This window comes from Poecilia latipinna, unplaced genomic scaffold (genome assembly GCF_001443285.1).
Source record: "Poecilia latipinna isolate Pla-1442-1.1 unplaced genomic scaffold, P_latipinna-1.0 Scaffold2216, whole genome shotgun sequence".
Taxonomy (NCBI): domain Eukaryota; kingdom Metazoa; phylum Chordata; class Actinopteri; order Cyprinodontiformes; family Poeciliidae; genus Poecilia; species Poecilia latipinna.
This window is the reverse complement of record NW_015114832.1, coordinates 54,827-67,629: the sequence shown is the minus strand read 5'-3', so window position 1 is coordinate 67,629 and position 12,803 is coordinate 54,827. Positions and strand designations below refer to the sequence as shown.

The 12,803-nt window shown below is 38.1% G+C and overlaps 1 protein-coding gene across 1 annotated transcript in view; it reads right to left on the bottom strand.

Moving 5' to 3' along the window:
- Positions 1-13: 13 nt before the first annotated feature.
- Positions 14-12,803, bottom strand: part of st14a (ST14 transmembrane serine protease matriptase a) — a 27,329-nt gene continuing 14,539 nt past the window's right edge. The window contains exons 3-19 of the mRNA XM_015017994.1: positions 11,040-11,170; positions 10,347-10,417; positions 10,085-10,248; positions 9,913-9,948; positions 8,243-8,477; positions 7,030-7,172; positions 6,730-6,833; positions 6,540-6,655; positions 6,296-6,432; positions 6,112-6,216; positions 5,899-6,009; positions 5,706-5,822; positions 4,080-4,202; positions 3,754-3,940; positions 2,589-2,860; positions 2,120-2,256; positions 14-795 (exon numbers count right to left, since the gene is read on the bottom strand). Coding sequence (XP_014873480.1) covers positions 637-795; positions 2,120-2,256; positions 2,589-2,860; positions 3,754-3,940; positions 4,080-4,202; positions 5,706-5,822; positions 5,899-6,009; positions 6,112-6,216; positions 6,296-6,432; positions 6,540-6,655; positions 6,730-6,833; positions 7,030-7,172; positions 8,243-8,477; positions 9,913-9,948; positions 10,085-10,248; positions 10,347-10,417; positions 11,040-11,170 — 2,348 coding nt within the window. The 3' untranslated portion in view covers positions 14-636. The remainder of the gene's footprint in view (positions 796-2,119; positions 2,257-2,588; positions 2,861-3,753; positions 3,941-4,079; positions 4,203-5,705; positions 5,823-5,898; positions 6,010-6,111; positions 6,217-6,295; positions 6,433-6,539; positions 6,656-6,729; positions 6,834-7,029; positions 7,173-8,242; positions 8,478-9,912; positions 9,949-10,084; positions 10,249-10,346; positions 10,418-11,039; positions 11,171-12,803) is intronic.

Sequence of the window (12,803 nt, the reverse complement as noted above, 5' to 3'; positions counted from 1 at the left end):
CTTACACAAAAGGTAATTTAAAATATTTTATTAGAAGCCATCTGCTATAAAATACACATTTACAATAATTTCAGACTAATTAAACTGTTACCTAACCTTTAAATTTTTCCAAACAGATGAAAATCTGTGTCTCTGGAAATAAAATTATATCAGTGATGGGAACTTGTGAAAAAATGATGACTGATTTTTAAAGGAATTTCTAATCGGCTTAAATAAACAAAACCTAGAGGATAAGATCAAAAGAAGTCAAACAGCTTTCATTTACATAACTCAGTTTGCTCTTGAATGCAATTTTGTGTAACAAGTTTGCCTTAAAACTATGTCCTATGCATCATATAACATTTGTACTCCATCAAATAATAATAAAAACACAAAAATAAAACATCTATTTACATTTAAAACAGTTAACCAATCACCATCCTGGTAAAAAAAACAAACAAAAAAAAAAACAATCACAGTAAGTTTAATAGGCATAGCACTTGCTGTAAAAGTTGTTCATCTTCCAATGTCGCTACAGCCAGAAGTCAAGTCCACTGAATCCGCTGGATGGTCTGTCAGATTGGAGTCTCATTGAATTCATTTTTCAAGTCAACAGTTTATATCCGTAATGATCCTGTTTGATAAGGTTAAACTAGTCTAGACTCCAGTATTCTCCTTGATCCAGCCACGAAATTCACTGACTGTGGTGTAGATCCCTGGTTTATTCCTACGAGCGCAGCCGTCGCCCCAACTGACCACTCCTGCCAGTAACATACAATCACCTTCCAGAATGTTCAGAGGTCCACCAGAATCTCCCTAAAGGAAGGAAACACAGATATAAAACTATTATAACCAACATGGAGGCAATAGTAGAGTAACAAAAAACAGTCAGTTTCTGCATATTTCACAGGCTGAAAATCTTGGGTTGTTCTGTTCAATGTGTTCTAAAACCTATTAATTCATGATAGACAAAGAGGGAGAGCAAGGCAGGGGAAACATTAATTTTGGATTTTTAGAACTACAGCAAAAATATGACATCACTAATTCATAATCGTGCATTTCTAAATTAATATACTGTTTCTAATATAGCTTAATTATTTTGTTATATAAAGTGTTACAATTGTACATTTATGAATTAATGTTTCTAACAATATGTTAAGTGTGGGCAACTGTTGAAGGCTTTTTTTTATGACGTCGACACCAGGAAGAGTAGCCATTGTTATGCTAATGGCTAATGGCTAATGGGGATGGGGGGAATGGATCCAAATAAACAAGCGAACAAACCAACCACTCCTTTTTAATCACTGGCTTTATCACGCGACCTCTCATTTCCCGCGCCTGCGTCTTGTAGTTCCTCTGCGTTTCGGAGCGGATAACGGACGAAAGCAGAGGAAAACGGGGGCTGCCATAGACATAATATAAGATTCATATTCATATTATATTATGTCTATGGGGGCTGCGGTCCCCTACGAAGTGCGCAGCCGGATGCAGGGTAAAGAGGTGAACCTGTCATCGACCACGAAGACCGTGTGTGAGTAGCCTTTATTCCCGCCGAAACTGCGAGGTATGTCCTGGTGCCTGGCAACCATGAAGCCACATTGCTAACCGTTTGTTGCTAATAACACTTAAGTTAGAGTTTCCTTTATAGATTCATTCGCTTTAAGCCTATTTTGAAGGATGGCGTCTGATCACCTCTTGGTTGAACTAGATTATTCTACACTGAGAGCAGATGAAAAAACAAACAAACAAACAAACAAAAAAAAACACAGTTTGAGATTTAGAGCCCAAGCTAAAATTGTTTATTGGCTAAATTCTAAAATCTTGAGCCGTGTGCTATACATATTTTACACATGAGCTTTTAGTATTTTAAATAGCTAAAGGAACCCAATATAACAAGGTTTTCATATAAATGTACCACTAAATTGTACTTTTGTACAATTGCTGCCTCATAATTCAAGCAGGACAATTATCCCAAGTATATCTAGAAGTGGGCTGCATTATGGAGAAATTTGTAGAACTGTTTAACGGTTTCATAAACATAAATTAAGGAAAATTCAAGATGCAACATAAAGAAAGGGACACAAAGCAAGATGAAAAGTAGACCAATAAAGTCAAAGTAAAGGAAAAATAAACTCCTAACCTGACAAGCATCCACTCCTCCTTTCAGTACTCCAGCACAAAACATCTTGGATGTGAGACGATAGCTCATTAATTTATTACACTCGGTATGGTTTATGATTCGGACTTCAGCTTTCTGGAGGACTTTCGCAGCAGTTCCTGAATAATAAAAGAAAAAAAAAATCAATAGAATCATATAACCATGTCACTGATCATTTGCACTAGAATAATCTAAACACTAAAATATCTTATAAATATAAGAAGACTATAACCTCAAACATGGTATATGTAAAACACAAATGTCAAAACCTAATTGCCTAAGAGAATATATTAATCCTACATTTCATCAATCAGAAAAAGCCTAAAATGTTTTTCAGCTTTTGCTGGTATATAATCTGATGCCCTTTAAGCTCAATCATTTCATTTAACATGTTCTAGTGAGTATGGGGAATTATTTGAGGTCATACTTAAATGTATTCCTGCACACTCACCTCCCTCTCTTGTTGCTCCCCACCCTGTGATGAACACAGTTTCGCCGACTGGAACCTTGTAGTCGGCATTTGGCAAGCAGATGGGCTGAATGTGATCTGAATATTTGATGGGGCTGTCCAGCTCCATCAGGGCGATGTCGTTGTTAAAAGTATTAGGGTTGTAGTTAGGGTTAGATATGATCCGCTTCAGCTTCCTTTTTACAACAAATGACTCAATCTTCCGTTGGTCATGAAGACCGAGGAAAACCTCCCATGTCGCAGGCTCTCCGAATCTGAGATCAAACAGGGAGGCAGATTAATTCCTGATCAGATTCAATGGGAAAAGAATAGATACAACTGTAGTATACAGAAAGTCAAAAGTTATGCCATTAGATCAGAAGGAGTTATAAAGACAGCTGCAATGAATATTCATATATTCAGTTGAAAACAACTGAATACTTGGTGAGGCTCCATGTCAATTTGTGCATTAATTTCATATCCACTGTTTGCCATGATCTACTTTAGTATTTACATTTGTTGTATTTTTAACCTACAGACCAACCATTTTGTACCAAAACCATGATGTACAAGTATATTTGCATTGCTGACATGAATGAGTGATGGGGACAAATTACTATTTAAATCCTCAAGTTTCTTATTTAACTTTTATATTGAACTCTTTTCCCATGAGGTTTAGTTTTGATCTTTTTGGTCCTGCTGGCTCTAAAATTCAACAGATTAGATTCAAATCAGAATAAATAAAAGACCTTCTGATGGTGTATGCCATCTACTGAGCCATTAAACCTTATGTTATGTATGGCAGACTTTGAATAAACAATAGAAAATTACTTTAAAAGCAGATGCAAAACATTTTTCTGGACGGTATGAATTGATGAAGCTACCAAAATTTCAAAAGGTAAGCACTGGCATTTGAATATTTACACAGTATAGAAGTTCATGTAATAATTAAGCAACTGAAGTAACTGGAAAATACTAGATATTTTCCATTTGCACTCTTATGTAAATGGTCTGCATTTGCATCAGAGTGCAAATGCAGCCGATTTGGCAAAAAAAATAAAAATCCTTCACCCAGAACTAGATCTCATCTCTTTTAACTACTATGTTTATTATAAAGCTCAAAGGTTGAAGTATGTTGCATTTGAAAAGGCATAAACTGAAGTTTTACCTAAGGTTACCGTCATTTTGCACACAGTGGGCAGCTGTGACCAGCCAGTTTTCACTGATGATGGACGCTCCACACACATGTCCATAATTCTGGAAGTGAAGGCTGACTTGCCACGGAAACTCCCCTTGTGCGGCGTCTTCTCCGCCCACAATACGCGTCGACGACCGTAATTTTTTCCTTCCACAGGCTGAAAAGTAAACGGATGGTAACAGGTACACATGTGGGAACTTGTTATGTTAAAACCTGTTTGGTTAGAAAGGCACAACTCAAAAGATGAAGATAAGCAGGAGTTGTTTCATCTCAGACATGTTTAAATTGCAACATACCACAGTTCTCCTCATCAGATCCATCTTCACAGTCCGACGATCCGTCACATACTGGGTTCTTCTTATCAATGCATTTGCCGTTCTTGCATTTGTATGTAGATTCTGTGCATTGTACCTCAGAATCTGGGGAAACAAAAACAATTTTGAATCTATCTTTTAAATCAGATAACAATAACAGGGCATTTTAACATTTTCTGCTAGATTAGCAACATGCCTTGCTAAAGTATTCATACTCCAACTTCTTCACAATTTCCCAATATTACAACTACATAATTCAATGCATTTTATTGGGTTCCATTTGATAAAACAACTGTGCATCCATCCATCCATTTTCTTTACACCCTTGTCCCTCAGTGGGGTCGGGAGGGTTGCTGGTGCCTATCTCCAGCTAGCGTTCTGGGCGAGAGGCGGGGTACATCCTTGACAGGTTGCCAGTCTGTCGCAGGGCAACATAGAGACACACAACCATGCATACACACACACTCACACCTAGGGGCAATTTGGAGAGGCCAATTAACCTGACATGTTTTTTGGACGGCGAAAACCCACGCATGCACAGGGAGAACATGCAAACTCCATGCAGAAAGACCAAACTCCATGCAGGGATTGAACCTAGAACCTTCTTGCTGCAAGGCAACAGCTCTACCGACTGCACCAATTTGCAGCCCCTACAACTGTGCATATTTGTAAAATAAAATAGTAATTGTAACATTGTCTATGTTTAAAGATCCTATAAGTGGTGTGCTTTTATATTCACCACTCAGTTTAAACTTTGTAGAACCACCTTTTGTAGCAATTAAAGCAGGAAGTCTTTTGCTGTAATAATTAAGTTTTGACGTTTGAATCTGTACGATTCTGTAACAAAATATTTTCAATTCCGATTCTATTTTGAGATAGAAATTATTTATTTAGGAGGTATGTGTCTTCTCATTAGTAACCCCAAATAGAAGGCCCCACAATCATGTAGCCTACCATGTACCAAAGACTAGTTAGCATATAGACTTGTGTGCGTTTAAGTCTGTTCTAGTGTAATGTGAAACACCATTTGTGGTATAGTGGTAAAAATCACATGGTGTAAATTCAGGCAAAGTCATCGATTTGAGCGAATTAACAAACATGTCAGGTGGGAAGAGACCTGGCTCAGTTTCTAAGCCAGCCATTTCCAACTTTTGTAAAAACAGCTGTCTATGAGCCCCAACTAGGTGTAGAGACAAATTAGCCTGTCAACAAGTAGAACCCAGGGCTATATTGGCAATTAGGAAAACAATCACAGTCACTCCATTCAATACCCCAATCCTGGTGGTTCTGGTCCCAAGAACAACCGCTACCACTGCCCCATTCCCAACCTTCCTTTCATTTCCTAAATAATTGCAAAAATACTGCTGATCTCTACTCCCATTTAACTCAACCAGATTGAAGGAATAACAATCAGACTGTTGTCCTTGCATCTATTATCCATTAGTTCTTGTTTAAATATTTATTTGATTATTCGGCTCACCGTAGCGCCACTTTTGCCAATTGAAAAATGAATGTGACCTCTTACAGATTTATCTTTAAGTTCATAGTGTTGGATTATTGGACAGGAACAACTTAAGTGACAAAAAAAGAAAAATCCACTAATCTTACTTTTTTTACAGTTGAGCTCATCTGAATTATCTCCACAGTCGTCTTTTCCGTCGCATTGTTTCTGCTCAGAGACACATTTTTTATTTGTGCACGTGATGTATCCAGTGTCACATCCGCCTTAAAAAATAAAAGGATGCATGAAAAACTGGTTTTAAATCCTTCCAGTGAAATCTCCAGTGCCAGTGGCTCTTACCACAACCACGCTCATCTGTCCCGTCTCCGCAGTCATCCACGCCGTCACACTTCCAGAACACGGACTTACAGAGCCCATTTCCACAGGTCAAGAGTGAGTCCCCTGTGCACTCTGGAGGAGAAAAGGTTTAGAACAGGTGTTTGTTATACTCACTCACTGATAAAACCATGGCGGCAACAAACAGTTCAAATGTAATGTCAGTAAATGACGTACTGCAGTTCTTCTCGTCACTCAGGTCTCCACAGTCGTTCCAGCCGTCACACGTGAGGTTTTGGGAGATACACAGGCCATTTCTGCAGTGGAACTTACCAGGGCAAGCTGTGGACGACACAGTGAGCGTGAAAAATAAGAGTCACACCATTAGGAGGAAAGTAAACCTAAAATCTCCATTACTTACGATCTACGGGGTCAATGGCCTCATACTCTGCTTGGAAGCCTCTGTCTACGTAAGAGTGATCAGAGAGAAACTCCAAAGTCATTTTGTTGGTTTTGCTGATTTCAAATATATTCCCATCCTTGTGGTCTCCACACAGTCTGAGAATTAGATTTGTAAGCAATGAAAAACCCATTTACTTTTTTCTACAAAACCTGATTTGTAGAACATTGATTTAAAATCCCAAACTCATCGTTGTTGAACTTACTTCTTGTTTTTATCAATCATCACGTAGTCTTTGTCACAGTTCTTGCCGTTTTCCTGCCCTGGCTCAGCCAACAGGAGCTTTTTGAATGTAACTTTCACCACCTTACCGCTTGGCACCTTCAAGAAAACGGATAAGTAAGCATACAGAAATACAAGTATCACTGAACAATGTGTCCATGAGGAAAACTCACCTCTATTTCCCAATCACACTTAATGTTAGGAGGATAGTAGTTTGGAAAGTTGGGAGTGGAGAAGGTCCCCTTTGAACCCGTTAGTTTGGTACTGCAGGACTTGCCTACATGGACAGTTAAATAAATAATTTTAAATATCAAAACTAATTTTAATAGACAAAATCTGAGAAATTAAAGCTTTTTTCCAATGATGACTTTGTTCCTTATGGGAATGAGAATACAATCCAAACCAATCTTGCCATCTGTCAAAGTAATTCTTCACAGCAATCTGGATATGTAAATAAAGGCGTCAACACTTACGTAAAGTTTCTGGTGGAACTTGTGAAACATGTGCCCGAAATCCTGGGAAGTTGTATTTGTCGTTTGTGCCCATTGTAACCAGCATGACATTTCCAGAAGAATAAAACGTCAGAGGTTCACTGGGTGAATAGTGTTCACACAACCTGTAGGAGACAGTCATGCGTTTTAACGACTAATTCATAACCCCGAAGTGCAAAAGATTCATTTTTACCCAAATAATTTTGATTTTAACCTAAATAGGTTTTAGTTTTTTCCAAGGCTGGTGGCATCTGACATTTATAATCTCAGTGGAGGTACTAGTTTGATTATGCTAGTTTTTTTATGATGTTTGACTTTAGCTAAACTGTTTCATTTATAGTTTAATCAGTAGGGTGTTTTACATTAGATCAAATTCTTAGAGGTGTGTAGGCCACATATATTCAGTGGAGAAATAAAACTTCTAGATTCATTTTAGTAAATAAAAATCAGAAAAGCTCGAGCATGATATACATACTAATCATAAACTATGTTGTTCTACGCAAGTTTGAAAAATATTATATGTGATGTGTATTAATCTTTTGCGTCAAAACGTGCTGTTTAACGTAGTAAGACGTGGGGTGAGGAGAGCAAAGTGTGTCTCAGAAACTGGTCTGAAGCAGTTTAGAGGGATAGGAAGTAATGGCTTCGAGGAATGCGCCAGAAAGCTGGTCCCACCTCCTTGAGTAGAAATGTTTTAGCACAAAATAACATCTAGGCAGATGACACTCTTCTAGAAAATCTGCCCCATCAAACAGCAACAAACACTGAATAACCTAAACTTGCTGAAGAACTGCAGCGCGCTCCGTCTCTTCCTGTTGACGTCTTCACTGTCCAGTCACTTGTCCAGGTGAACATAGTGGCATTTATACTTTTCCATATACATAACCATGTGCGTCTTAAATTGTACGATTTTATGTTAAGATTAATGTAAATTTCATCAATTTAAATTTAATGCACAAGCTGTGCATCCATTATTTTACCCAAATACTACTGGCAGTCTTTCCCATGCTGCCATAACATCTGGGTCTCTATTGACTCTAAATGAATGGTTTTACCTACATGGAAAGTGAAGCATAAAGTGGATAACCAGCCAATGATGTTAACTACTTCTGCTAAGAAGTATTCAGCAAACTAAAACCCTGAGGGCCCAGTGCAGAGCCCTGAGGTACACCAAAAAAACAGTAGATATACTTACTCTTCCAAAGCGCGGTTCTCAATTGGCACCAGGGAGTCATAGATTTTCACAAAGTCATTAGAGCAGTTTTCTTCCAGATACATGGCGTCAAAATCGAGCTTGATGATGCTTCCTTCGTCACCTCGCAGCTCCCACTGTGTGAAGGTGTTCGGTTTATACGATTTGGCGGGGAAACCTGTAGTCTCTATCCTAACAATCTCATTGGGCTTTGTATGTATTCTAGACTTTGTTTCACCTGGAAAACACACATAAAATGCAATATATTAAATTCTACTTAGTAAGTCACAATCACACATTAACCAGAACTTTCCATGCTTTGTTCTAATCTTGCCTTTGATTAGTAGTAAGTGAAATCTTAACGAGTCTTTGTTTTTTTTCTGTCGCCGTTGCTTCCTCATCAGTCAGATTTGTTTACTCTGAATTCTAGTTTGATCTCGAGAGGTTTTGCAATATTTCCCTCTGTCAGCTGACTGTTCATCATTAGTTGCATTTAATATGCCATTTGAAAAATTTGCTTAATGGAAGCACGGCCACTTCACAAAGACTCTTTTTTGATAAAAAGTTTTGGCGCCAGGATGAGGTGGTTTTTCCGCCTTATCAAAACTGATTTATTTCGCAAAACTGCAATGGAAAGACTTTTTCACATCACAGGAGTCACATGATCGACAACCTGATGTTGCCACTGATGCAAATCATGAAGAAGACGACGACAAAAAGTAGCTGGAGGATCATGGACCGGCATATTTTTAATGACTTAAAGAGTGAAGAAACTTATTCATGTGCGATTTTAGTTCTGTCTTATTTAATGGAAACATTGCAATTGCGAAATTGGGTCTTTCGACATTAGCATAATACTGACAAAGTTTTGCGCACGTTTGTAATAGTGTCTTTGCCCTGTGGCTTTACCCCAAACACATTTTATATCATCTCTATCATTATCTTCATGTGTCATGGTCTCAGGTTGGTTTGCTTCTGCATCTTTTAGCCTACTTCACGTTGTGAGCCAGGCACTATTTAGATGATTTCTTGATTCTACAGGTCATCATGGAGTAATCACACCTAGTGAAATGCTTTTCTAAAACTTTTGTTTGTCACAATTTAAAAGGGAGTAATTACATTTTTACTAAGGGATAAGCTGGTTTTCACAATGTTTTCTAGCTGAACTAAATGAAATGATCATAAAAACTGTTTTTTAAATTTATTTGTCATACTGTTGTCTGGTGTAAACATGGCAAACCTCTACAGTACAGTAGTTCATGATAATTTAAAGCAGTTCCTTTTCTAACTTCCTGTGGCAGCTTGCTTTGCTGCAGTGTTGCCATCATTACATAACTGCTTTCAACTTAAAACGTTACACTTCTTGTATTCATTCCCCCAAATTTAAATCTCTTTTTATGTGTAGGTTCTATATCTTTCTAAGTAAAAACTAAAAGCTACAGGGGGGACAAGGTTTTTCAAAGTTTTCAGTTTGTTTGATGCTGCAGTGTGAAAGAGAACTGCACCAGCTAAAAATGTAACAAACTGAACTGAGTCTACCGACCTACAGGGTGAGGCTGTAGCTCTGGGTAAAATGCTTTACTTTTAGTTAATCAAAATATTAAGTCTTATAAAAAAAAGTTCAGAAAAATATATGTATATAAAATAAACACATATGTAACTTCGATACTTACTAATATATGATGTTCGTGACATTCTGGAATCTATAACTGTGAAAGAAACCAAAAACGGACAGAATGAGATTAAAAGTCCTCCCGCACAGGATGTAGCAACAGACAACTACAACTCGTTCATATCAAGATTCATCCACCATGTCAATCCAGATGCAGAGTAAGTGACAATTACCAGAAGTCTTCATGTCTGTAACCTGCAGGCTGCTTCTTGATTTCGCCTTCGTTGGAAATCCTCTCGCATCCTGCTGGTTCAAAACAGCTATGGCATCGTCAACAGAGTTTTCTTGGCCTACAGGCACTTTAAACTCAGACATGTAGTAGGCGATAACACCCTCACTGGAGACAAAGACATCACAACCAAGATAAGCAAATACTCAACATAAAGTCATAAATGCGACCAACAGGACAGAGATTTGACTCTACGGACTCTATACCTGAATGCGTTAACTGTAGAGTTGACGTAGTATTTCTTCAGCCTTGGATTGCTGGAATAAATAGTTTTCAGCTGAAAAAGGTTGTAAAAGAATAAACAAAAAAATCACAAAGAAAAGTTTGGTTAAACAATGAAATTTCTTTTTTTTATTATATTACACTTCATAGAACAAACTGTTAACACATAAAATGTCTAATACTTGACATTGTTGGCATCATGTTGCCATCTTACAAATTCCAATTTGTAATCCTTCTTTTTCTTTTAAAATGAAATCAGAAAAGAAAACCCATATTGATTAAGCAAAAAAAAAGAAAAGAAAAAAAAAGTAGCATAAAAAGCCCCACATAAACATAAGACCTTGAAGGGTTGAGAACCAGATAATTATTTACATTCAAAATCCAATCTTAATGATTTATTATAATTCAACCATCCTTTCCACACAGTCTCAAATGTATTCAATTCATGCTACATAAAAAAGTTAGCTTCTCTACAAAATAAATATCATGCACCACATCAAAACAGTTATTTGGCATTTCCTCCTTTGACCATTTCCTCATTATTCCCTTTGTTCCTGCTAATATCAAGAGTCCAAGTAATTTAACACTTAATTCCTTTTACTCTGCCTATTCACTTTTAAACAATAAAAATAGAAAAATTTGTTAATGTATTGGGTCAGAGAACCCGGCAGTCTTACCTCCTGCTGCACCTGTTCAGCCAAGGCCTTGAACTCGCGTGTATCCGAGCTCTCATAGGCGTTGTCAAACGCCTGGTTCTGGATCTTCATTGAGCCGATGTATATCCTTTTGGCGTATTCGTCTTTACGGACTAAAAAAAAAAAAGCACACATAGCTCAAACAGTAGAAGTGTGTTTATGCACCTCTCTACTGTTTCAGGCCAATCAATCGACTGTCACTCCAGCAGCTTAAGTGTTTTTTGGCTAGCAGTTGGTAGCAGTGGAGCGCATCGCATGTTCTGGGCTCTACTGACAAGAGGAGGTGTTTGTTGTAAGGGTACAAAACATTGCAGTTTCAAATACAGCTGTGTGTGGGAGTCCCTTAAGTTTTCTCCAGCTGATTGAATAGAGGAATAACCCAGTTTTTCCTTGCACCGTTGGCCAGCTGGCTGAAAGAGGGGAACAATAGTTTCTTGAAGCTTGCAAGAAAAAAAAATTGTGAATGTTTGTTTCTATTTGGTTATGAAACACAGAGATTCACGGTGTACTAATTGAAAGAGTTCCAAGCTATTTAGAATCCAGCCCATCAGGGCTCTGATTCACTTTCCATTCATGTAAAAACATAAAATAAAGTAAAATACTTCCAGGTACAACTTTCCAAAGTTTTCTCTCCTTTACATTTGGCTTTGAATATAAGATGGCTAGAAAAACAGAGACAGGATGGAAGAACTTTCTCCAAGGAGGTAAGGATACAAGAAGGAAGGACATGAAGGAAGGAAGGAAGGAAGCACGATAAGTAGGTAGGAGGAAATGACACAAAGGAAGAAGAGGGAAGGACATAAAATAGGAAAGAAGGATACAATGTAAAGAAGAAGGGGGAAGGACACAAGGGACTTCGTCCAACTTTTAGCGTCACTTGGAAGGAAAGCTTAAAGAAAGGTAAGATCTGTGGACGTGATGCTAGCAAAGCTAGCTGTACAGAGACACATGTTGCATCTGCGATGAAAAAAAGTTGTCATTCATGCGCTGAATTATTGTGTGGAGGTGTTGACTGAGGTGTCGCATATATGGGACAACGCTGTGACCAAAGTGGAATATAGTAATATGACATTCAGGAACGATCCGATTCTTCTGGATGGATCTTTACTGATTACATTTATTTCAGCTCTAAGTATTTAATATCTAGGTGTTTTATGTGAATGTGGATTTTTCAGATCAATTTGAGAAGCAATTTTGAAGGTAAAACTTAATGTTTTTGTGTCACGTAGAGTGGGGTGCTGGTCTTGACTTGGTCTTGGGTTGGTGGTCTTGACTACAACTCTGCTACGTGGCTCCTGTCATGTTGCGAGGAGAGGACGCTTGGGACAAAGGCTCAGTCAGACGGCAGCGTGATGTGTTACATTTATTTCTCATCTTACATTCAGACATCGGTGGTCAGACTCGGAGGTTCAGCTACTTCTCTCCTACTCACGTGAACACCACAATGGTTAGACTACGATTCCGCGCCACACAAAGGCGCAAGAGTACTTAAATAACAAAGGGAACAGGTGAAAAAGGTTACTAATCAGCCGGAGACACAAGAGGATAAATGAAACTAAGGACCAGAATAAACGTGGAAACCCAGCATAAACCCCAAACATAGGAAGAAAAAAACAGACACAAACCCAGATATCTGACATTGTGACAGCTCCTTGGTTGCATGTCCTCCCTCACCCACCTTCTTTCCATCCCCTTTCTGATGGATTTCTTTCAAAATAAAAGCCACTAGTGGCAAAAAAAAGTGAA